The sequence below is a fragment of the Hoplias malabaricus genome, chromosome X2, assembly GCF_029633855.1.
Source record: "Hoplias malabaricus isolate fHopMal1 chromosome X2, fHopMal1.hap1, whole genome shotgun sequence".
Lineage (NCBI taxonomy): Eukaryota > Metazoa > Chordata > Actinopteri > Characiformes > Erythrinidae > Hoplias > Hoplias malabaricus.
The window spans coordinates 11,285,885-11,311,561 of record NC_089819.1 but is presented as its reverse complement, the minus strand read 5'-3'; the positions used below and the strand labels follow the sequence as shown (position 1 = coordinate 11,311,561).

The 25,677-nt window shown below is 37.9% G+C and overlaps 2 protein-coding genes across 3 annotated transcripts in view; one reads left to right on the top strand and one right to left on the bottom strand.

Annotated features, from left to right (window-relative positions):
- Nucleotides 1-416: 416 nt before the first annotated feature.
- On the bottom strand, nucleotides 417-13,807 carry LOC136676920 (sin3 histone deacetylase corepressor complex component SDS3). The gene is made up of 12 exons (XM_066654218.1): nucleotides 13,537-13,807; nucleotides 10,220-10,289; nucleotides 10,039-10,094; nucleotides 9,570-9,641; nucleotides 8,131-8,150; nucleotides 7,880-8,036; nucleotides 7,373-7,468; nucleotides 6,600-6,661; nucleotides 6,465-6,486; nucleotides 6,265-6,370; nucleotides 3,326-3,410; nucleotides 417-1,142 (listed from the first exon to the last, which is right to left on the bottom strand). Exons 1-12 carry the CDS (start codon nucleotides 13,646-13,648, stop codon nucleotides 1,044-1,046), a joined length of 957 nt encoding a protein of 318 aa, XP_066510315.1. The 5' UTR covers nucleotides 13,649-13,807; the 3' UTR covers nucleotides 417-1,043.
- Nucleotides 13,808-16,940: 3,133 nt separating this feature from the next.
- The window catches only part of LOC136676579 (serine/threonine-protein kinase TAO3-like), a 72,425-nt gene continuing 63,688 nt past the window's right edge, over nucleotides 16,941-25,677 (top strand). Inside the window, exon 1 of one of the 2 annotated variants that reach the window (XM_066653680.1) lies at nucleotides 16,941-16,991. The gene's annotated coding sequence lies outside the window, so the exon portion shown is untranslated. Of the gene's footprint in view, nucleotides 16,992-17,120; nucleotides 17,963-25,677 lie in introns of those variants that run through there. The other variant, XM_066653679.1, reaches the window with a different exon arrangement.

Below are 25,677 nucleotides of genomic sequence, written 5' to 3'. Positions count from 1 at the left end.
AAGCCATCATGTCTTCAGCTTGCAAATGAGAAGAAAAAAGAAAGAAAAAGTGAGATTTGAGCAGTGCCACACAACAATAATTGTCTTTTCTGACAGTCTGTCATTTATGGCGGGAAAACACAGTCATCAGCCCTTGGCAAACGGATGACAGGAGACAAAAGGGAAGAGGCATCAGCAGAGGTGCTGTCTGGAACAAACCGCACATGCAAGAGGCTGAAAAAGTGAAGCTAAAGAAATCCTTTCAGAGCGAGACTTCGTAAAGACACACAGAGCACAAGGCCAGTCAGTGTCCAGCGCCAGATGCAGCATGTTCAATAATCTTTAGGAAAGAGAAAAGTTAAAATAAATAAATAAATAAACAAATAATAATAATTAAAAAAAAAAAAACGTATCCATTACTGAGTTGTAGCCCAATTTATTTTGAGGCAGTGCGAACACAAAACAATAAAACAGACAAGAAATCCAAGACTTGCACAACATATTTTAAAAGCACTTTCAGACAGCAATACAGCCATTTTATTTACATCTCAGTATATTCCCATTCATTCTTGAAGATTACACTGTAAATGCCTCCTCTTCTAAATGCTACCAAACTATACGTCCTCATGAACCAAAATAAAGGTTTGTACTGTGCAGCTGATTACAAAAAAATAAAATGAACAATTCATTTTGAGATTGGAAGTGTCATTTCATATGAGCATATGCTCCATACGCACCTTAATCAGAAGAATAGATAAATGTACAAAAAAAAGTCATACACAAAACTGTACAATTAAGAGTGAAATGTATTTCTCACCCTTTAAGCAATCTCCTCAAAACTCTACGCACCTGGACGTGTCCTTAAGCAGGATTCTATATGAAGACTGAAGCTCTGATTGAAACCACAGAGTTATATGAAGGCCTTCAATCCAGTGAGGGGCTCAGAAACACAAGGTTACTGGAGTATCAGAAAGAAACGGTGCAGAGTTGTTTCAATTTATTTTAGGCTGAGAAGAGGAAGAGAGAAAAGGAGTGAAGACATGTGGAAGAAAGTCTTTGTCCATCTACACTGCTGAACGACGTCTGATGATGAAGGCTCCTCGCTGTAGCTGGCCTAAATAAATCCTCATCTTCGTACTGTCACTAGTCTTCCTCACCCAAATCTGTAAGAAAAGCACATTTAAAAAAAAAAAAACATCCATGATGGCCAAGTAATTAAAAACCATTCACACTCTGCTAAATAATACCGCTGGAACAATTCAAAATAACAATTATATAATCCCTTGTGTTTCACGCTTAGACTGGCTGAAAAGCTCAATTTAGATCGGTTCCATCCTGGTTGAATCCTCTAAATAAGCTAACATCAATTACTAGAGACACTTAGGTGGCTCTTACAGCAGTTACTTAAAATTAGGCTACAAGCAAAAAATTAAATACTCAGTGTTGTGAAAGCTACTTAAAAATGCAGCAAGTTACCAGTCACTGTAGAGTAACAACTCAGCTCAATTACAATTTTGTAAACACACCATGCAGCACTGAATTTCATGATTCATGTTCCATATGAAGCTAATTAATGTTATAATGGTATGTGAGTTTAAAAACCTTTAAAAGTTGTGTATCAACAAGTGTCATTATTATGAAGTAACCCAAGTTACATAAGTGTCAATAGTGCCCCCCTGTGGAAAATATAGAACATGTTACACATGAGTGAGTGAAACTCCTTAAACCTCCATATGCTCTACTGCGCTGATTTAGAATCCACTGACAGTCAATTAACTTGTTCAGTATCAAGTGTGTATAATAAACGTATATGACTGTTTATTTGTATAATAAGATGTGATTCAACAACAAAAACTGGACATCAGTTTATCTGTATCTAATCTATAATGCAAAATATTACATGAAGTGTCAGCACTAACCTACTGAAGACATACAATATTTGGAAATATATTTTAGGAGCTGTAATCAGTGAATTGAAATTCTAAGGACGCTACTCCCCAACAATGGGAATACTAACATTGGACTTAGGGTGGGCGCTTAATTTAAATTGTGGAATCTCAAAATGAGGGCTTTATTTCAAAATTATGACATGTCTGGTGTGTCACATTTCTGCTCAGTGTCTGTGAGGTTAGTACATGGCACAGTAATGAGGAGTTTGGTGCATTTAAGAGAGCCATGAGCGGTGGGTGTTGTGGGAGTTCACTGATTGGTGGTGTCATGTTCTGAAAAAGAGAATGGGGGAAAAACCCCCACACAAGCCCAGTAGCCCACTTTAGTTGAGAGTTTAGTGTTGAGGTCAGGAAACAGAAAAGTCCCTCAGAAGACACTTCAGTCAACTTTGCGGTCATCTACATGAGGCTCTAAATGTGTGTGATTTAAGCCTTTATGCCTATGGCATAGGGTTGACGCAGAAGAATAAATCAGGCTTTTGTGTTATGAACCAGAGAAAAACAGAGTTATGAAGTAAAACACCATAAAACATTAAAATCTTTGGGTCTGAGCTGCAAAACAAAAAATATTTCACAGGTATGTGTTCCCGGAGATGTCTGTATTTTTCCTTTGTTCGATATTTTCATTTATCCCTGATGCACACACCACGTCAGGAGGTTTCTTGCTGTGAATTTGCTGCTGTCTGCAGTGTCTATAGTGTGGAGGAGTGGAGTTCATATTTCAATAATTCTTTGGTTCAGCATAAACAATGTCCCTCCAACTACTGACCAATCAGAGTAGTTGCTGTCTGCGTCAACTCGATGCATAGTTACATTTCTGGAGAGGTGCACGTCAGACGGCGTAGGGTTCGTGTTGACGCGTTGCCTGTGGCGTATGGTCCACACAAAAGTGTAAATTGGACTTAAGCCTAGCTGAATAGTGAATGCGCTGAGCTGAAATATTTATAATGTGATATCTAGTGTGATGACGATTTAAAGGATGGTTGACATATTTATAATGGCAGCGATAAGATATTATCAGATTTTTAAAGAAAAACTTCCAGCCCATCCATCAAAAACAAACGAATAACTACTCTGAAAAATAAAAAAGAAACAGATTTTCAAACATTCCACTTTCAAACTTTTAGTCTTCTTCCCAGAATGCCTCACTGTGAGACCTGATTTAATGATGTATACATTTTTCAATTTGGCCATAAAGTATTTTTATGACAAGTCACATGAAACATTACAATACAACAGCAGCATCTTTAAGAGGATTCAACTTAATCTTCAGACTAAGATTAAATTAAGCTCTTAGAGAGCCAGCTGTAATTCGTTACTTGCTGAGCCTATCACAAGCTGAAGGAAACACTGCTGTTAGTTTTGAATGAATCACTTCAGAAAATGAAGACACAAACCTCGCTGGTTCCGACAGAACTGATGACACAGCTGATCTTGGTGTTATCTTTCGACTCCAGATAGATGGCTTGGCTCTTATGGTACCTGAGAGAGGATAATAAAAACACATTAGCCTCTTTGTCTATTACAGACTCTCAGAAAAGTGGTAAGGTACAGCTCTCCTGGGTACAGCTCTGGCATTTTGTAATATAGGAGGGTTTATCTAAGATCAAAGCCCAGTAGAGACAGACGATCAATGTTTTAAGAGCTTTAAAGTCTTTAAAGTTTAAAGTTGTTTATTTTTTTTTCCAAACACATAGAACAACACTGTATTTCACAAATCAAACTCCAGTACAACAACATACACTCTTCTGAAAAGTGGCTTTCAAATGTTCTTACATTTATTCTATTTACAAATGTTTGGAGACATCATTTATAATTTGGGATTTCAAAATATATGCGCTCCATATAATAACACTGGACAACAGAATTATTAGAGTTATGCATGAGCCTAAATAAACTTAATATTTGCCAGAGAACTATAAAGACCCCAAGCCAAAGCCAAGACACTTTGTTCTCTGAAGTGACGGAGCACCATATTGGGAATAGCTGAAATGCTGGATGAGCAGGTTCCCATACACTTTTAACCCTATAGTATATAACTGGAAAACCCTGCTTATCCCTAGTACCTCCCTGACCTTTTTTATGAAATACCACATGGAAGTACTTGACATTACATCACCAAAGCACAGTAATGTATTCCTTTATTCCTCTCCCTCTCCAAACCTCTTATCTTCAAAGGAACTATTCATCCGTGTTAGAGCTACAGCAAAGCCACGCAGTTCACTGCCCAAGGGGCCGGGCAGGACACATACCCTCAACCACAGACATAAGCACTTCTGACATTCATATTTCCACAGACATCACTTCCTTAAAGAATTTCAGCTGCTCCTACATCACCCTAAAGATGGGTGATATGATAACACTTTTTTTTTTTTTTTTAAGTACAAAATATACAGTCATATGCAGAATTTGGGACACCACTGACTCAATAATATGCTTGAAAATAGGTTCTCACATAATGCAGAATATATGTATTTGTAAATGTAAAATACTGAGAGAAAGGAAATATATGAAACATAAAAATAAAAAATAATTCAGTAGGTTAATAGCCATCAAATAAAAAGTAATTGTACATTAAAATGTAGGGAAATGTGTTCTCATTTCCTGTACTTAACACCACTATAAGAAAGATTATTTAAAAAATAAAATAAATAAATAATTTAAAAAAAGAATTAAGCAGTGTTATTGACATAGACAAGATTCACATGTCAATAAACAAAATCCTTTCCTCAGCCGTGTTTAGAGCTTTATTTTAAGAATGTAGTTGGATATTCCTACACACATTATGCTAAAATCTCTGGCTTATTTCTTTAATGTTATATTTCATATTGTCCACTACCTCTGAATCTTCAGTCTATATCCAGGTCTAAGATGCACAACGTTGGAGAGTGTCTTTCAGCTGTGTGTATAACATCCTGTTTACCAATCATAGGATGCTCCCTCAGGCACTGAGTGAAAATTTTCCAAAGCTAAATGGTGCCACCATGTGCTGTATGTGGGTACTACACCGTAAAACAGCATCAATTATTTTTTTTTTATCATAGCTTATTATTAAATGTGTAACTTTTTAAATCAACCTCAATAATATTAAGCAGCATAGATTTCAATCATTTACATGTACTTTTCTTATGTTCTTGTATTTTTCCCAGTCCCTGGAGTCCCATGTTTAACACATTCTTGTTTTCCTTTCTCCACACACCTGACACAGCCAAAGAGGAGCTTGTTAACTGTGTAATGAGTTAAGTCAGGTGGGCTCACGGAGAAGAAACACAGAAATGTGCAGTGTGCACTCACCAGGACTACGATTGGGAACCCATCTATGTGTGACTCAGCAAACTTGCCAGTTTGACCTTTAAGCCTGTTTAAGCCTGGGTAGCTATAATTCATTCATTCATTGTCTGTAACCACTTATCCAGTTCACAGTCCCAGTGGGTCCGGAGCCTACCTGGAATCACTGGGTGCAAGGCCGTAACTCACTCAGGAGTGGGTGCCAGTCCTTCTCAGGGTGACACTCACACAAATCACACCTATGGACACCTAAGTAGCCAATCCACCTACCAACGTGTGTTTTTGGGCCGTGGGAGGAAACTGGAGCATCCAGAGGAAACCCAAGCCGACACATGGAGAACACACCAAACTGCTAACAGACTGTCACCCAGAGTGGGGCTTGAACCCACAACCCCAGGATCCTGCAGCTGTGTGACTGCGACACTGCTGTGCGACCGTGCCGCAAGGTAGTTTAAAAATTTTGATTAAAAAATGTTACATAATTTTGGAATAAAACAACAAAACAATATGAAAATGGGCGGCACGTGGCACAGAAGGAAGTGTCGAAGTGTTCTCCCCGTGTCCGCGTGGGTTTCCTCCTGGTGCTACAGTTTCCTCCCACAGTCCAAAAACACGTTGGTAGGTGGTCAAATGTGTCCGTAGGTGTGAGTGACTGTGTGAGTTGCCCTATGAAGGCCTGGCGCCCCCTCCAGGGTGTGTTCCCAACTTGCGCCCAGTGATTCCAGGTAGGCTCCGGACCCACAGCGACCCTGAACTAGATAAGCGCTTACAGATAATGAATGAATGAATAAATGAACAATTTGGAGAACTTTTTGCAAGATAAAGGGGTCAGCTCTTACTAACAATCTGAGCCAGTTGATCAGAATTCACTGAAAAGAGGAAGTCCAAGTTTGTTTTACTTGCTGGTTGATTTTGACTTTACACTGGGTTAGTTGTCTAAGTTTGTTACATAGATAGTCAGGTAGGATTCTTGTGATATGCCTCTATGCCCTGTCAAGACAGTAGTTGAAAACTGTGATAAATAAAAGTTGTCCAAAGCTATCCATACCATCTCTTGTCATAGTAGAGTTTACCCTCCTCTATCCGAGCTTCATATCGCTGAGAAGGGCTTTCCATGGGAGCAGCAGGGAGGTGTTCGGGAGAAGATGGAGAGGCTAAAGCAAACAAGATTAAAATGTCAACTTTACAAATTATTTCCCAATATGTTTACTCAATAGAATCATGAAGTGTTTAGGAGTTACAGCTTACCTGGTCTCTTTGGTGACTTTAGCTATGATGAGAAGGAGAAAATAAACAGAGGATGTGCATGAGCCCTTTAAACTGTAAGAACAAATCTTCTAGTCTATTTTATAAAGCTGAAGTTAGATTCTATGTTGAGATTACCTTGTTCAGCATTCTGAGGTCCTCCATTATCTGCTCATCTGTGAGTAAATAGTTTAACTGAGGTGTAAACTGTTAAGGAGAGCATCATATCTTCCACACAGCCAAAATCTTGGCGCAGCAGAGGGTTAATCCTACAACCTAGTGGTTTCAGGTTAAAAAACCATGTTATGATTCAGCAAAAAGCTCTAGAGAACACAACTGCCCTTGCTCTCTGAGTGGGAAGCCCCCTTGACTAACATGGTGCTTGCTAGCAGGGGTGTATTAATTGGTTGATGAGGGATGTTACAAAAAAACATAGGACAGCCTGCAAATTTCATGTTGTATTCTCCACACCAAGTGGTATCTCAAATAAATGTAGCTTAAAAAAATACATAATACATTTAAAAACTTGCCAGGGGAGGCAATGTGAGTTACAAATTCCTAATGTATTTCTAAGGAACATTAGATTTGATTGGGGAAGAAAAGCTTGAAATCTATTCAACAGAAAGTTCTCCAGGCCACATGTGTAAATACAGATTTATGGGAATTAAGAATGTGCATTTAAACTAATTATAGCATTCACAGAAGCCAAATGGCTTATGGACCTTGGGCTTAATAGTTAATCATTTAAGCACAGGGAGAAAAATAAATACATAAACATAAATGCCTGAATAATGGCATCAGCACTCAAATACTGGTACTCTCACTTGAAGGACTTCTGTAAAATCCTAACGGGATTGTATATGTAAAGAAACTAGTACAAGGCCATGGTGATGTCAGGTGATAAAGGATATCTGGAGCAGGTTTCCTCCGTTTGTCTGGAATAGGGACAGGGTCATTGGGTCTCCTCCTCAGCTTACGGGTCATGATAGGCTTCACTTCCATGGAATCTGAAAATTAACATGGAAATCAATGTCTAAACACTAAAGCAAAAGATACTTTGCTTCTTGATTTGAATGTGACAAATTCATACTCATTATGGCAACAGCACAAACATAAAACGAAGAATAAAACACAGACTTAATGAATTAGTTCCATGCCCTTCAAAAAAGGATTTATGTTAATTGGTTGCCTCATTAACCCTAAAGAGCGCATTGAGTCTTTATATAAAAAAACCCCGAAATAAATAAATAATGAAAGCATTTTTTTTTCACTTTCTCCATGTTTCATCCACCACAAATGATTGCACACTGAGGAGGCAACACACTGCGGTTTGCTCCTCAGTCAGAGAGAAAAAAAAACGGCAAGTGTTTCATGCTCTTTCCAGCTCTTCAAGCTGTTTTGTCTAATCTCTGGCTCACCTCCAGTCAACTCCATTGTTAATTTCTCGTTCTCTATCATCTTCTTCTTCTCTTCCAACTCGGCAATCAAGTTTTCTTTCAACTCAACCTTCTTGTCGTCGAACTCCTTTACCGCTGCTTTTTTCTCTTTGATGTAGTTCCTCTCTACTTGCTCGGTCTGAAAGACAGAAGTGTTTTAAGTTCAGTGTTTTGGAAAAATAAAATATTGAATAGGCTTGGTTTCATATACTGCTTAAATTTCACAAGCTCACCTCAAGTTGCAGAAAGAGATCTATAAAAAAAAGCCAGAGAGAGAGAGATATATATATGTCAAGTGTTCAATATCTTGGATGAAAAATAACATTTAAATGTAACACAGTGATGGATGCACACATGGAAACTGTGCCAATATTCTATGTATACAATTGAATATATGACTATAAAAACCCCCAAGTTAAGAAAAGTTGAGACACTTTGACGTGAAATTTAACAAGAAAAAAGACAAAGAAAATATTTTCAGTGTTTGCAATTACAAACAATTTTATTCGTCAAATATAAACCAATAAACAAACGGCAACACAATCAAAAAAAAGATGGTACGGGGGCATGTTTACCACCGGGTCACATCACCTTTTCTTTAAATTGTATTTTTTTTAGTCAGTGGGGGATTTGAAGATGGTAAATTTTGCAAGTGGAATTTTTGTCCATTATTGCTCTATACTGAAACCTGAGTTGCTCAACAATCTGTGGTCACACTTGTGCAGAATATGGCCTGGTATTGTTGTTCTCCTGAAACAGACCTGGAGTTCCTAGGAAAAGACATCATCCTGACAGCAGCATATGTCTCTCCAAATAACAATATAGGCCTCTGCGTCAAGGGTACCTTTGCATATCTGCAGATCACCCATGCCGTGGGCAGTGATGCACCCCATGTCATCCCAGAAGCTGTTTTTTGCGCTTTTTCATTGGAAGCTGCCTGGATGGTCTTTTTCATCCTTGGCACGCAGATTCTAACATCCATTTTACCGTCTTTTAGTCCATCTCAGATGGCTTCAGGCCCAGAGACATTTCTATGCAAAATTAATATATGGCTTCCTCTTTGCATAATACAATTTCAGGCTGCATTTTTGTGATTCATTTGCGGTGTTAACTGGCAATGGTTTTCCAAAGTACTCGTGGGTCCGTGTGTCTATGCCCATCACGGTAGCATGACGGTTTCTCGATCAATACCAACCGAAGGGTCGATGATCACGCACATTTCTGCCCTTGGCTTTTACTCACCAAGATTTCCTCTGATTCCCTGAATCTCTTTTATTATATTATCTGTAGAAGTTTAAAGAACTACATTCTTTGCTATCTTGCTCTGAAAAACATTCCGTTTGAACTGGTTGACAAACCTCTTACAAACTTTAGTATAAAGTGATTAGCAAGTTAGTGATTTATTTTGTTGAGCCTTTGGTGAATGCTCCTCATTTTATATTCACCTGCTTACAGTGTAATGTAAATGTAACATGAACTTTCCATAAACGTTTGACTCTTTTTTCGGAATGTGTTGCAGGAATCAGATTTTTTTTTTTATTTACATTTTGGTCAGTGAAAACACTGGAAATCTTTTCTTTGTGATTTTACAGCCCCCCAGCTCTCGAGTGCTGTAGAGCAATGATACTGTGCTTTGTTGCTTGAGTCAAATGTGAGGTTTGGCTTTATTTACCTGCATTACGGAGTCTTTCCTTATACTGCTGATCAAGTTTCTTCATCCTCTTCTGATACTCCTGCAGAGTTCCTAGGAGAGCCAACAAGTATCAAACAAGCTGCTCTTTATATTAGAGACTTGCAGATTTATTGTCTCACTGACAGTCTGTAAAAATGCACTAGAATTAGCAGGGCTACACTCTTTGGGGACTGCTGATGGTTGGCCACTTAGCATTCATTTTACAAATGATTCAAGCAGATGGCAGGTGACAGCAGACGGAACAACAACCTTTAGTGTTGATTTATTCTAAGTATGTCTGTATTAATCATATTGATTGTTAGCTTTGTAATATTTAGATTAATTTAAATTGCAAATGAATGAATGAATAAAGCTGCAAGGTTTTGAGATATGATAAAAAACACCAGAGTGGTCCTTTACCTAGCTTCCAATATAATTTGCAATTTACACAAGGGTAATTTCCACTCACCTTCTTGGAGTTGTTGCAGCTGTCGTTTTAGAGATGCTAGTTTATCTTGATACATCCTGCAAGAAAAAACAGAAAAATAAGTAGGCAAATTACACTCCACAGCACGCACCTCTTATGTGTCTGACATAAGAGACTGTCGACAAATGCACCTAGCTTATTCTGAGTAAGCTTAAGTACTCACTGCTCTTTGAGTTCCACGTAGTCGTCTTCATCATGCTTCGCTAAATCTGTTTCACTGGCATCTTCCGTGTCTGAAAAAATAATTGGAAAATACTCATGCAAAATATATCTAACAAACCATTATTCCCAAGACTGCATAAACTAAGGCATGTTTAAATATATTACACTGTCTATATACATTGTGTATGTGTATATATTACTATATACAGATAATTTTCTTTTAAGACTCTCTGCTTTTTGAGCTTATTCAGTTCACGTGTGCTGAAACACTCTCCTTCCTGACTGTTCCGCATGCACATTCCCACCCCAGCCAAATACTTACACTTGCACCCATTTTTTTGCATGCCCCCTAAGTGTGCAAGGCTTTAGGGTGGCCAAGTTCTTTAATTTTCCTCAAAAACTTGATGCACCCCTCTCATTTGTATCAGAGGACATATTTGTGTAGGGAATTACCCATGTTTCACTGCGAACCTGCAAAGTCCCTTGCAGAAACCAGTAAAAAGATGTCTTGGAAAACAGAGAAACCTTAACCCTGTAAGTGTAACTAGGACCTTTTATCTTTCTTAAGACCTGTGTGGTTTGATTGATGTTTTAAAAAGGCTGAAGTTAAAAGAGAAGCCCTGTTGAACTCTAGTGATATAAATGTAAATAAATGGCAGGCAAATCAGTACAACGTATGATCATGGAAAGGATTGTTGTTGTTTTTTACAGGAGAAAACTGATCGTGACTGGAACTGACTACATATAACCAGTGTTATTTTAACATCATTAAAAACAAGATCATCTACATTTTATCAGTCAGAAGTAATACTTGATAAGGGAAAAGGACATTGCTAGTAACAAGTCAATTAGGCAGAAATATTTACATTTCTATGTAAAGGTCTGATCGATAAATGTGGATCTAAGGAATTAATATCAGAGTCATTATGATAAATTATCTTAATTTTAACAGTTATGTTTAAACATGTAATAAAACACTGTAAAGTTAAGCTCAATTTGGATAAAGCTGCAGTGATGACATTAATGCTCCTCTGATGAGTTCACCAGAGATTTTTTGTAAAATTTTACACAAAATATGAATGGGATGTCTTGGGAGTGCAAGGCATATAAGCACAGGAATCTGAATTGGCCAGACACGTTCTATATATATATATAAAAAAAAAAAAATATATATATATATATATATATATATATATATACACATATATATGAATGAATTGGCCAATATAATTGCAATCAGTGCACCACTAATTTATAAAGACATATTAAGGAATATCATAAATATAATATTATATATATATATATATATGCATATCACTAAATAACAAGAGTATTTTTTTGCTCTATTTATTATATCATTGTCACAAATATATCATGATTTCTGTTTCTATATTCAGTTTCTGTAAAATGTGACCAGCTGACAAATTCTTTTATAACACTGTTTTGTACGTTACTGTGGAAAAGTACTTGGCCATCTAATGACGACACTACATTTACAGTTTACAGCAGCACATCACTTGGTTACTTTTTATTACTGACATTTCACATTTTGGGCAAGTTTTTTTTTTTTTTGCTTTGTTTTTTAAAAACACTGTTAACATGTCTGTGTGGAAATTTTGCATACTGTCGCTGTCCAGTGAATAACAGTATTCCCCAATGTAACTAATTTACAGAAGAATGGAAAGAAACTTATCTTCCAATGGATGCTAATTTAAAAAAAAACATTTTAGTCCATGTAATTTTGGAACATTTCTATTGGTTCAGTCATCATAAAATATTTGCACAATGTGAAGGACAGCTGCTATGTTCAAATGATGCGATAAACTAAAAATTGTTTTCATCGGAGAGCTACAATATGCTAAAACAATGCTTCTCGAGCTTGGTCCTGGAAGCCCTGCATATTTTAGTGGTTCCCTTGCTTTAACACATTTACGTGAACTCTGAAAAAACTTCATTCAGTTCATTAACTGACTAGCTGTTGTGTTGGAAGAAGGGAAAGCAATAAAAGTGCAGCATGTTCAAAGGGCCCAGGGTTGTAAAACACTGTGCTAGAAGACCTATCATTCATAAATCAAACAGCAGTGTTTGAAAAATTTGCTCAGATGGGCAGATTAAGACAGTCAGGATTCCTTACATCACAAACCTAAAACACTAATCTTGTCAACTTGTAGGGCTTTCAATCTGATTTATACTGTTCTGATTGAAAGCATAGATGTAGTCATTGAGAAATATTTTCCTTGGAAATAAGTTTTAAATGTGTCACTTTAATAAACACAAATGAGTTCTGAGAGGTTTCATCGAAGACCAAAGGGAGATTTAGAAAAGGTAAAGATCCTCACGTTAGATATTTGCAGGACCTGGCAACCCTGACAACGTTCCCAGGTCCCAAAGCAGGGGGCAGACTATCAGTTACATTTAGTTTGCAAAATAAGTACAGTGACGATACAACATAAAACACGGCTCACAACAAATAAATGTTACAAATTTAGTAAATCGCCTAACTGGTAAAAATTCGCTATAATAAGTACTGCATCTAATACTTCGTTAACGTTAGTTGTTATTAGCACGGTGGCTAATGTACGACTAGCAACAGCTACAAACTTGCTAGCTATAACAGTTTATCTGAAAGCCCCATACAAATTATTAACATTTAACGTTAACAAGTTGTAGAAACCTTTTGGAACCATTAATTTACGTTCCACTTATAACCGACACATTTACGTGATTAAGTAGTTATAAATGTCTGAAACCCACGAGGCTAGGTTTTCCCTTTTTCAAATGTTCAATCCCACCTTAAAAGATGCAGCGGTTGGAGAACATTTTAAGGTGGAAAGGAGACCTGAAAGGGACGCAAACTTCTACTTCACGCATTTAAAACAGTTGTTAACATTTCTGTGAGAAATTGTGAGACACAGCCGCGAATTAACGTGCAATAATTCATTCTCAGGTTTAATTATGCATAATCTAACGTTAACATTGTTTTTACTAATACCTTGCGCTAACGTACGTTGGGATACTTGAGTTGCCAGGGTAACAATGCGAGAAAGTCTATGACATTACTTTATTATCGACTTGATTCAGTACGGCAACATATGATCAAAACCCGAGTAAATGCACATTTTGGTAGCCTCCCAAATTGCTTTATTCATGCGAACTTCTGCTCTCAATTATGATCAATATGACTGCGATGCAAACAACAGCAGGCCTGTTTACAACGGTAAACGGTAAAGATTTCAACCCTCCTGCGACACGGCCATATTTGAGCACTGGGACTTATTTATTGTTGTGCTTTAACCTAGTGTTTATGTTTCTCTGTACCTTCCTCCGAGTCCCTGCCCCTGAAGCTGCGCTCATCGTCCTCGTCCACGCTGTCCAGTTCCTCTTCATCATTGTAATAATCCACCACCGGGGACAACAGAGCCGAAGCCATGAGTGGCTACAATGATATATACAACTATAAATACTCACAAACCATAAAAAACTATCACGAAAGGCTCGCTTGCGTTTGGGATTTTTGTTCTTCCTTCTAAAGCGAGCGGTGGTAATCCGGCGAGATCATTGGTCTAAACAGCTCGCGGTAAGGATTGTGGGAAACTGAGTTTAGTGCTGTGCGTGACGTCTAGCTGTTGGATTTGCGTGTAGTTTTTTTTTTTTTTTTTTTTTTTTTTGTAGAGAAAGGAAGTCAAATAACTATATTCAGTACTATTAATATCTCATCTGTAGTTATTAGGTTCTACACCATTTGCTTTTCTAACACTGAGATCCTTAATAAGACGAGTGCAGTGACTGTATTTGTGCAATAAATGGTGGGAATTTAGTGAGGGGAATGTGAACATTAAAAAGATTCAAAAAATGATAAATTCTCTCAAACAAATGTGGCTGAGAGATACATTCCTGCTTCACAGGCAACTTCATAACAGGACAAATTGCTAGTTTTAGCTTAGAAAGCTTTAACCTCAGCATGGAGCAAATTCTTAATCTGTGTAAATCTCTCCAGTCTGTTTTTCAAATTACCTCAGATTGTAATCCTATCATCCCCTGAGAATCTCTTACTAAGCATTTGCCTAAAACCATAATAAAGTGTATCCAAGGAAAATTCAGAGCTTCATTATTGAAATAACGATTGAATGAAGGGGCAGCACAGTGGGGCAACATGTAGCATCACTTTCACAAAGCTCCAGGGTCCTGGGATTGTGGATTCTAGCCAGCTCTGGGTGACTGTCTGTGAGGAGTTTGGTGTGTTCTCTCTGTGTCTGCATGTGTTTCCTCCAGGTGATAAGGTTTTCTGCCATGGTCCAGTAGATGGACTGACTACTTAAAAGTGTCCTAGGTGTGAGTAAATGTGTGAGAGTGTGTCACACTGTGAAGGACTAGCTCTCCTTCAGGGTGTGTTATCATGACCAGACCCACCGCAACTCTGAACTGGATAAGTGGTTACAGAAAATGAATGAATGAATGAATAATGTTTCAAAGAACTTTAAAATCTGGGTTTCTTCAACAATCTCCAATTTATAGGAGATTTTTCAATTCTTCTGAGGTGAATTGTAGAACTTTTAAAAAGGTATATGAAGGCACTTTTACACAATCCTTAAATTTGGTAATCTGAAGAACTCTAAACATTGTAAAATATTGCCAGTTATTGGCTCAGCCATTACAGACACTGGTATTAAATTAAATTAGTTAACCAGGTAAGTTACCAGCAAACCCCTGCGTGTTAAAATAGCAGACACCACTCTTTATCATCAGTGTCTACACACCTTTGAACAGATACTGATTTTAAATAATGGTCCAAATCTACTGATTAGAAAAACATTTGATTATTATACATAATGACCCATTTGTATTAATTATTGATTATGTATTGATTATAGATAATAATGTATGCATATTCTTAATTCAATCAGAATCTGTAATTGCTTCATCCTGGTTAAGGTCAAGGTGGGTTTGGGGCCTAACTAGAATCATTCTGCAGAAGACAGTATCAAACCCTGACCAGGGAACCAGCTCATTGCACGGCATCTAACGCTCGTATCTTTGTACATTATCACACAGCCAATAAACCAAGAGCAAACTGGAGCTTCTGGATGAACACAAATCTGACACGAGGAGAACAAACTAAACTCCACCGACAGTGACCGAAAACCAGGATTGAACCCAGGACACTGGAGTTATTTGGCAGTGATGTTACCTGTAGGTGCAGTGTGCCACCCAGTCTTGGAAGATTGATTATGGGTTTGACAATGATTACAGATACTTGTAGCATAAGAGCTCAGTGAATTCCAGCATGGTACTGTGATAGTAGAATTAGTTCAAGAGAAGTGCATATAGAGCTTCATGGAAGCTGCATCCAAGCCTTATATCAACAAGAGTAAAGCAGGCCACTACTCTACATGTTCTCTGCAGTGAAGAATCACGCTTCTCCACTGGGCTGTCTGATGTACGAGTCTGGGTTTAGCGGTTGCCAGGAGAATGGTATTTGTCTGACTGGTGGAGGGTAGGTTATGGTGTGGGGTTGTTTTTCAGGAGTATCAGGAGCATACCAAGAGATTTTGGACAATTTCACATTCCCAACTTTGTGGGAACATTTAAGGGGTGGTCCCTTCCTGCTCCAGCGCACAAAGCAAGGTCCATACGATATGGATGAGTGAGTTTGGTGGTAAAGAACATGACTGGCCTTCACAGAGTCCTGACCTCACCCTGATAAAACATTAGAGCGGAGACTGTGATCCAGACCCTCTCATCCAACGTCAGTGTCTGAACTCACACATGCACTTCTGGAAAAATGGTCAGAAATGCCCATAAACACACTTCTAAACCTTATCCAAAGCCTTCCCAGAAATGTTGACACTGTTTTAGCTACAAAGAGTGGGCTGATATCATATTAAAACCTATGGATTAAGAATGGGAAGGCACTCAAGTTCTTATGCGTGCTAAGCTGCTAAGGCAGAAGAGCAAATACTTTTGTGTTTATATGTATATATTTATATATGATTGTGTGTGTGTGTGTGTGTCTAACAATGTTTATTTATTTATTTATTTATTTATTATTTTAGGGATAATATTTCAGTCCCATACTGATTATATTTTTTGTACTGATAGATATTAGATATTGGCCTTGTCAAACCAGTAATCCATTTTATTATAGATATTCTAGGCTAACACCACCCCCCATCCCTGTCTCCGACCCTGAAACATATAAGTGGTTACAGACATTGAATGAATGAATTAAATATTATAGGCTCTATATAGGCTTCAGAAAATAATCATGATAATGGTTAGAGGTAATTTTACCATCATTCATAAGTCAAAACATATTGTTGTGTCTTGTACATATCCCAAATAACTGGCAGATTTTTCTGACTGTAATTTTGAGCAAAGGGGAAAATTTGAAAAAATAAAATAAAATAAATTGACTGTAGTCACTCAATGTGGTCACTTTTAGCAGGGTCACATTTGGACAGTCCTGTTTATGTAGCGTAAATTTGTGCATGAAGAGGGCAAAACAGAATACAACACTTTATTATAAAGTTCTATTGTGGAAGTCAATTGACCAGCCTCAGTCTGTCCTAATCTCACCATTCCGGTTTTACACATTACATCACATTCTAAACCTGTCATCCCGTTAGTAATTATGTCATGATTTGGTGGACTCGAGTTGTTTTTCACGTGCAGGTTTGTGTGTGAACGGCAGGTGGCGGTGTTTTGTAAGACTTGCCGCTGGAGACCCTTTAGAAGAGCGTCTGTCGGTCGGAGCTGTTGTACCTTTGCAGCAGGTACGATGAAATTTTGATGCGTGTAATTTAATTCAGTAGCGAGCGCACGGCGTTTAAACCCGAGAAGAGCGACTGTGCAGCGACCTTCAGAGTGCATTGTCATCGGCACATTTACGGTGTGGACGTTTACGACGTCGTTTCTCGCCTTTTTAATTTTTTTACTCGTTTGACCAAACGACACAGTTTTCGCTTTTCGCACGGCGTCAGCGGTGTCACTTTTACTACGACAGGTTATTAACTTATAACCGTCGCTTGTATGTTTGTCGCGGAGGGTTACGTTTACCTTTACGTTTGGCTACGTTTTACTAACGCATCCGAGTTGTATGGAGTTGCATTTGAACGACAAAACAGAAAAGATAAAACGTTGTCGAGTGGTAAGAAAAGCACGGAATATCGCGCGGAGTTTTGTATATTTGAGTGTTTTTGGGCTGACAGTTGTCGTGCTTCTGTGATTCGTGTCTTGTGTCGTTTGTTCCGTTTCTCTGTCCGCTGCCCACTATGAATCGTTTCGCTTTTACTATCAGCGTCATGTTTGTTGTTGCTCGATCGGCGCTCGATTGCTTTAACCTTGATTCGCATTGACAGAAGGCAGTGAACGGGAACCAGCACCGGGAACAGACCTACAAATCACTCGCGTTTTACACATTCTACACAGTGCCATCGCGGAAAAGCCCGTCCTTCGGACATTTCAGGTTCTTTAGTCCAATGACAGAATCTTTGCATCTAGTGTAAGCGGTTAAAAATGCTCCATTTTGTCGAGGAAATCGAAAAGAGGCGCGAGTTGTGAGAAGGCTGCCTTGGTGCTCGTTGAGCGCTCTAACTTATTTCCGTGTGCGAGTGAAGGGCGTTAAAGGAGGAAAGACACTAAAACACCTCCATGTCTGTACTTTTGCGCCTTTTTCGTTAGAGGAGCACCCCTGGAAAAAGTGGGATTTTTGTGGGCTGCTGCAACACGGAGGAAAAGAAAGCAGGTCAGTAAAGCAACTTATTCCCACCAACTTTTCTTAGCTGCTGGGACTCGTGGTCTTCAGGTGCGCGGGCTGTAGATTGCTAGTTGTTGGGAGTCAGTAGACAAATAAACCTGAACTGAGTGAGTTTTTCCACTTTTAGTTCAGCTTTTCTGAGCCGCACAACATGGTTTGGTAAAGCACCCGCTTTTGTTGCGTATATTAGATAACTTTGGCTGGAGGAATAAGACATGTTTTAAGCGAGCTTTCACTTCCTCTCGCCTTCTGTTGAAAGGGCGGTCGTTTATTGCTGAGAGAACCGTTTCAGTTCAGAGAAAAACGAGTCAACCAGAAAATGCAGCTGTTTAAACATTTTTAAAGGGAAACTCCACATCCTCTTCAAAATGTCTCCAAAATGAAACCATTAAGATTTAAACAAAGTCTTGCAGGAACATTTTGAAATGAAATTCAGAGAATGTACGTATTTGGACAAATTCAGAATTGTCCTATTCTTTTTCACACGGAACCAGACGTCTGACCGTTTATCCCCACCCCCAAATATAACAAACGGTCACGAAGTTTTATTTTAATGGTAGTACTGAGGGATTTCGACATAAAACTAGACCCATGGCCAATATGGCATTTGTGTGTTGATGGTAGCGTCCTAAAATATTTCACATAGGCCTACATATCTGTCAACACTCATACTGAAACTAAACTGTAGATGTAGGGACTAGTTACATATAAAACTGTACTTATACTTGTGTGGGGTTTTAAATGTAGAAAAAAAAAAAATCATTTTCACACATTTCTCTGCTGTCCTCTTGTCAACATTTAACAATTACTTCAGAGATTTTAAAATTTGGGACTTGGAATGATTTTTTTTCTGTCTTTCTATCACTACATCTGTTTTTTTTTTTAAAAACATTATTACAAAAAAAAAAAAAAAAAATTCAGAACCAAACCATTTCACATCAAGCCACTCTGACTCTGTTTGGATGATGTAAGTTGGCCGAAATTTAAAAATAAATAAGTGAAATTCCATTTTAACAAAGGGACAGTAAAGTGCCTAAGATCTGCTAAACATTGCATGAAACCTAATGGGGATGTGAGATATACACTTTATTCCAAGAAGTGTGTGGACACCCGCCCATGGAATATTTCTTTTGAGATCAAGGGTTGAAAGATTCTATTCCGTGCAGTATAGATTTTACGCAGCCACAGCCTCTTCTCTAGTGATGTTTAGTATGGAATTTGGACACTTAGTCATAGATCACAATCAGAATTCCAACTCATAACAAAACCATTGGATTTTGCTCCATCGCTTTAGAGAATGCAGGTTCACTGCTCCAAAGTCCATTGGCTGAAACTGGGTCTATGTTGCATGCCTTAAACAATAATATATGCCGTTTTGAAGCCTGGAATTTATCCATAATTTCTTTGTCTGTTTTTAAAACATTTTATAACACAGAGTAGAAAGTCAATTCATGAAGTCCAGTTAAGTGAGCTAAGGTTACACAGCCGTGAGAAATCCACAGCTCCCATCTGTCTGTGTGTGTGTGTAAACCCGAGCACAGTGGCTTAGCCTGCTGCTGTAGCAGGGTTGTAACGTCCACAGTCGAAGTGAATGTGTGATGACAGACTATAGAAGGTCAGTTTTTAAGAGGGGGAGGGGGGCAGCCTGCTGTCACCACAGTGCACTTGATAACTCTCTCTTCAGCACTGTTGAAACTAGCACGCGCCCTTAAATAATTTGGCTACAGTATATAAAAAAAAAAATTTAGATCTGTATATCCGATTAGGCTCCTCAGTCTCTTCTGATTCTCTATTCTTACCTCTTGTTTTTATTTTAAATTCAGTTTTGCTGTCACATACACTATGACCAAATTGATAGCAATCTTGGGGGCGTTATACCCTTCTAGCCAACACATGGATCTGTGCAGCCGCTCCATTCCATTGGCTGTGCCATCCTATGTTGAAAGAACTTTAGCCCAAACTGTAACGGACAAAGAACTTTATTTTATTATTATTGTGGTTTTTTTTGTTTTTATTTTCATTAGCTGCCGAGGACTTTTCTGCGGTTTTGTTAGGAGAGTTGTTTTATGAGTATGAGGTGTGCATGTGTTTATTTGATAAAAGCAAAAGATCACGAGACCAATCTCATTCTGCTGCATTGCTTTGTTTCCTCTCTGTTTGAAGTGCTATTTTGCAGGGTTGTGTAAAGTAGCAGTAGCATCACTTTTTAAAATGTACAGAGCTACACACCGGAAAACCTGTCTGACGGTTTCAATCCTGCTTTCAAATTGCTGTCTCTCGCAAACACGACAATCAGTTTCCTTCCTTCAGCCACGTTATTATCTTCATACAAAGGATGGGCGTTTCAGTGAAATGTTATAATCGATTGTTCATGGCATTGATCGATTAGTTATCAAATATTGCACACACCCCAAGCAAATGTTAGAAAAGCTTATGTTCGTGTAGTCAATTGTTCTTATTTACATTCTCAATTACATTCTTACTTACATTCTCAATTTTCTCAAATATTCGTTGAATCAAATGCTTATCCCTAATTCATATTTTCTATAAGCATGTTTCTTTAGTGTCAGTGTGTGTGTGTGTGTGTGTGTGTGTGTGTATATATATATATATGTATATATCTAGACAATGACCCTATTCACCAACTTCCTCATTTTATATAAGTGGGTTGTGCCAAATGTCCCTGTTTTATAGTCTGCCTGTCTTCATGAACTATTTTACAGTTGGGAAAGCATATGATATACGTTTTGCCAGAAATGCTGTACATTTAGCAGATTTATTAAGTATTTTGGGGAGAAACAGATTTTTACACCAAGAAACAGCATTACAAACATTTTTATGGTGTGACTTATAAACAGCTCTTCATCACGTCAGAAGATTTCTGGGCAAGTGACGGTGACACTTTTATTTTCTTTTTTAATCCCAAATAAAACTGATTTAATGAAGTAGTGCTTTGAGACTTCTGTTAGTGTCGGGGATCCCCGCCAAAAGAGGAAGTGGCGAAGTCCAGGTGGATATGGGTCTGTTAAAACTGATATAGAAACAAGTGTGAAGTAATTAGTAGTTGCTATTGTTTTGTAAGAGGGAAATATGTTTGTAATATTGGGGCCACTCTGATTCATGTTCTGACACTTTGGCCACTGTGCTCTGATCATCGAGGCCATCTGCTTCACCTCTGCTGCTGTTAAGCTGTTGTGAAATTTTAATGGAGTTATCAAGCTGGAATGTGCTGTGTGCATTATTGCCCTGATAGCAGTAGCGTTACAGAAGTGTTTATAGTTGTATTAAGATTATTCTTCTGTGTTTATTAAAAAAAAAAAAAAAAAAAAAAAAAAAAGTGAAGGGGTGTATTTTTGGCAATGTATGTTTAGCGTGACTTTAAAGTAACGCTGGCTGTGACTTGTAGCTGCTGATATAGCTCTGTGTGGGTCGATCAGCTGTTTTCGACGAGGCAGAGCGTGGAACGCTAAGATGAGTCTCAGCTTGACATGCTCTAATGCATACTCGCGCGCACACAGGCGGTTTATACACTGCCAAAAAAGCTTAATCACCACTTACTGATGGCTCTGTATGCAGCTTTGCGTATTCTCAGTGTGAAATAAAAGTTTCTTATTTTCAAGGAGACTTTCAGCAGGAAATTGACACAGGGATTTTAAATTTTATTTATTTTTTCTTCTCTTGACTATCAGACTGTCTCAAAACCTTAAAGTACATCTGCACGACATAAGGATGCCAAACGTTTATGGATAAATAATTACCTATAATATATCTTTTGAAATTAAGGGTATAGTTAGGGAGTTATTGCTGTAAGGGTTTAATGGTGATCAGCCACAAGATTAGTGATGTTAGGTGCCATCCCAAAGTTATAGCATGGTGCACTATCTCTACCTAGAGTTCCACCGCTCCGCTGCCCAATGCTGGGTTTTATGCTCCACTTGTCCACACTTGGCACTGGGCACAGTTACCTCAGGCTCATGTGTGGCTGCACATTAAGTTAATTTCTTTAATATTAGTTCCCTGCCATATGATTATTGAGAGTGGTCTTCCTGAAGCGAGGTGAATGAGAGGTGCTCTGACGTGACTGTAGAATGCAACAGTAATTGTATTTTTTTTTTCCATGTTACACTGCTTGAGAATATATAATTAAATAAATTTATATATATATATATATATATATATATAATTATTTTTTTTCTCTCCTCTCTTAGCCCCTGAAATGGTGGCGTACAGTTGCGTTTGGCCACAGTCCGCTCCAGCTCTTCTGTTAGAGCCGCAGGGAGACTGATGGTGGCCTGGAAGCACCCGTCTCGTTATAATTAGAGTTACTGATTAAACTTCAAGGACAGCTCTGCCTGCCTGCCATGGTGTGTGTGGGTGTGTGTGGTTGTCCATGTCCATGTGTGCCCCTGTCGATGTGTACAATTGATTTTCATTTTGCAAATTAATGAAAAAAAATTAAATGGCCTTTTGTTTGCCCCCAATCAGTCCTGTCTGAGTGTAATGCCCTGTTTTAGTTTGTTTGTGTGCATGTGTGTGTATTCATGTTCAGTTGATTTTCACTCTTCTCTTTATTATTTTTTTTTTTTTTTTTTTCGGATGATTATGGAATATGTCTTGTGAAGTTGTTTAGTCAAACAGTTCACTTTAGGAAGTTGAGGGTGCCGATGAGATTTTAAATTTAAGAGAAGTGTTCAGTATTGTGCCAAAGTCAGAGACCACTCTTAATTTAAAAGAAAAAAAAATGTCCACATTGTGACTTTAAAGGTACTGTATACATTTTCGATGCCCTGCACTTTTTGTAAAATTTAGCTCATGGTTCCTCACAGTTCGCTAGCTCTCTGGTTTTGTTGTGCGCAGGATAAAATCTGGTGCTCATACTCAGCCCTGGCTCTGTAAACGGGACACAAACAAAGTGGCTTGGACCGAGAAACACAGCACCATGCCAAACAATCAGCAACAGAGGGTGTTCTTTTGGTCCACAAGACCAATGTAGTCCGCAAGCCAAATGCCATTACCTTCACTATGCATGTGCATGAATCTGGGCATTATGGCTTCTGAAGGATCTCTGGCAGAAGGGGTGTGTTTCTTTTGTTGTTGTATTTAAATATCAACAGATGTTCTCCAGAATCATATACAGCAGCATATAAATTACAGCTTCTATTCTATTCCAGAGTCTTTAGGAATAATTTGTCCACCATAAATCACGATGCTTCTCATTATCCAAATATATTCCCGAACACATTCAGTGATGTTGGGGTCTGGGGTGGCCAGACCATTGTTCTGAAAACACCACCGGCATCTTAGATTTGTTTGCTGTTTTTGCTTCGTTCTCTCATTATGGGCTTTCTTGAACATCGCACATACTTTCCGCTGCTGAGTGTTACTGAAATTTTTAATTACAGACTCTTTGCCAAAATGTGAGTTTGATAACATGGATATGGCAAAATTTAAAACGAAGTAATTGTTATTCTGAAGTGTACCGAAATAATTGAATCAAGTCAACAGACACAAAAGCTGTGTTTAGTTGGACCCCCTTAGAAAAGACTGTAAGTATTAGACATTGTGAGAGTCTTATTTTCTGTGCTGTTTATTGTTTGCTATAAGAACGTATGATGTCACTGTGAGGGTTACTGTGACTGTGGAATCTCTCTGTCTCTCATGGGTTTGTGTTTCCTTTTTGCTTGTATTTTTCTTTTCTATTCTTATCTATCTATATAGTTATTTTCTTTTGTTCCTACTTTCCTGCTTTCTTTCATTCTTTTCTTTTCTCTCTCTCTCTGAGGCAGTAGCGTGAGAGTAATGGTGCTGTCGTTTGTAAGTGCTGAGAGAGAGCTCTATGCTGTGTTGCAGAATAGAAAAGCACATTAAAAATTTAACCGCCATAGTTAGACTTAACATTCAACTGTGACGTTTTATAGAAGACTGATGTAAGAGGAATATTCTTCTCTACCCTTTTTCTGTCTTTCCTCAGTTCACTTCTTTTGTCCCTTCTATATTTTTGCTTTCTTTTACTTACACATATTAGACATATTTTTGTTATCTCCTTTATTTAACTCTTTTCTTGTTTTCCTCTCATTTTATCGTCTTCCCATTCCTTTTCTTTGCTCTTTTTTCCCTTCTCTTTTGCTGTCTACTCGGTTCCCTCCTCTCATTCTTTCTTAGGGCTTATACATTCTTAGGGTTGTGATTATGGGTATTTACGTTGTTAAAAGGGTCACATGGCACTGGCAGTGGTCATTCAGTATGAGAACTGTGTGTATGAGTATGAGAATAAACTGAAAATCATATGTAATTTTGAACCGGATTGAAAATAGTATCAAACATGAGACTGTGTATCATTAAACTCTTCCTCTGCCCGCGTCTGCTCCTTCCCTGGGTGTCTGCTACACTTATAGCCAGGCTTTGATGGTTGTACTGTACTGTTAGGCCTTATGACATGCTTTTGTGGATTATTAAAACTGAAGTCCAAGGTTGTCTCGCTCCCTCTCTCAAAAGAGTTTTTCTGCTGACTGTCTCTCATCCCTGGAGTCATTTTGGAGCATTGCAGATGTCAAGAAGGAGACAGATGGGCATTCAAAAGTTCATCGGTAATCATGACTAAGCTGAGTCTATTGGTGTCAGGCTAATTTTGGCAATTGTGACATCTCAAATTTCACCACATTAAGATTTCATTGTCTTGGTATGATTCAGAGTTACTGTGAAAATATGTTGGACACACAAATGTTACTAGAGGACAGTTTTTCTAAAGAAGTGGAATATAGAAAACCACAGTGACGACATATTTCTGAAATTCTGAGGAATTATTAGCAACGTCAGACCGATGATTAGTCTTGACCTATACTTCGCTTTGATTAATAATAATAATAATAATAATAATAATAATAAAGATTGATGTATAAAAAAACAAAAATGATTTGGCTAAGATTCTTCTCCCTCTGAGTGTGGAGCGGCAAAATAATGCAGTGCTGAAGCTCTTATTTGTGTATCACTATATTTTTGAATATTTATATTGCTGAAGTTTCACTGGTATTTATTCATGTTTAGTCCTTTGCTTTAAGTTAACATTTACTTATAATACTGTACTATTATTATTATTATTATTATTAATATTATTAGTACTATTAGTTTGAATAGCTCTATTTTATATAGCTTGTTGATTAAAAGAGTTTACATGACCTGTTAGCTTACTAAATGTGGCTTATATTTTTGTTTGGGAGACGCCTTTCATTTATATATATGTATATTTATTTTTTTGCTTAAGGTTGGGTGAAAAGTAAAATCATTTAGAAAATTAATGATATATTTGTCTATATTGTTAATCCTGGTTATACCGTATTTCAGTATTGTATTACATGATATGTACATGTATAAAATCAGATTATGGTATAGGCCCAGAATTCCCATAAAGGTGCATCCTGACTACCAAAGTAGCAGACTATAGCACATGCATCTTCCGAGTCACACGAAGTACCAAATATTCATTTCAATATGTTTGAAGGAGAACACTGGTTGCCAAGTTTGATTTTGTAAGCAGGTTTTCAGATGTCTGCATTGAGTGTTATCATACAGCGTGATGTATGAGAAGGCCGTTCTACACACCCGGAGAGAGCAAGACCGGGTTTGTTCTCTTCTACTCTAGGCCTTGGATGAAAGGTGTATCATGAAGGATAGAATTCATGTTCTGCTGATGAAAAGGTCAACAT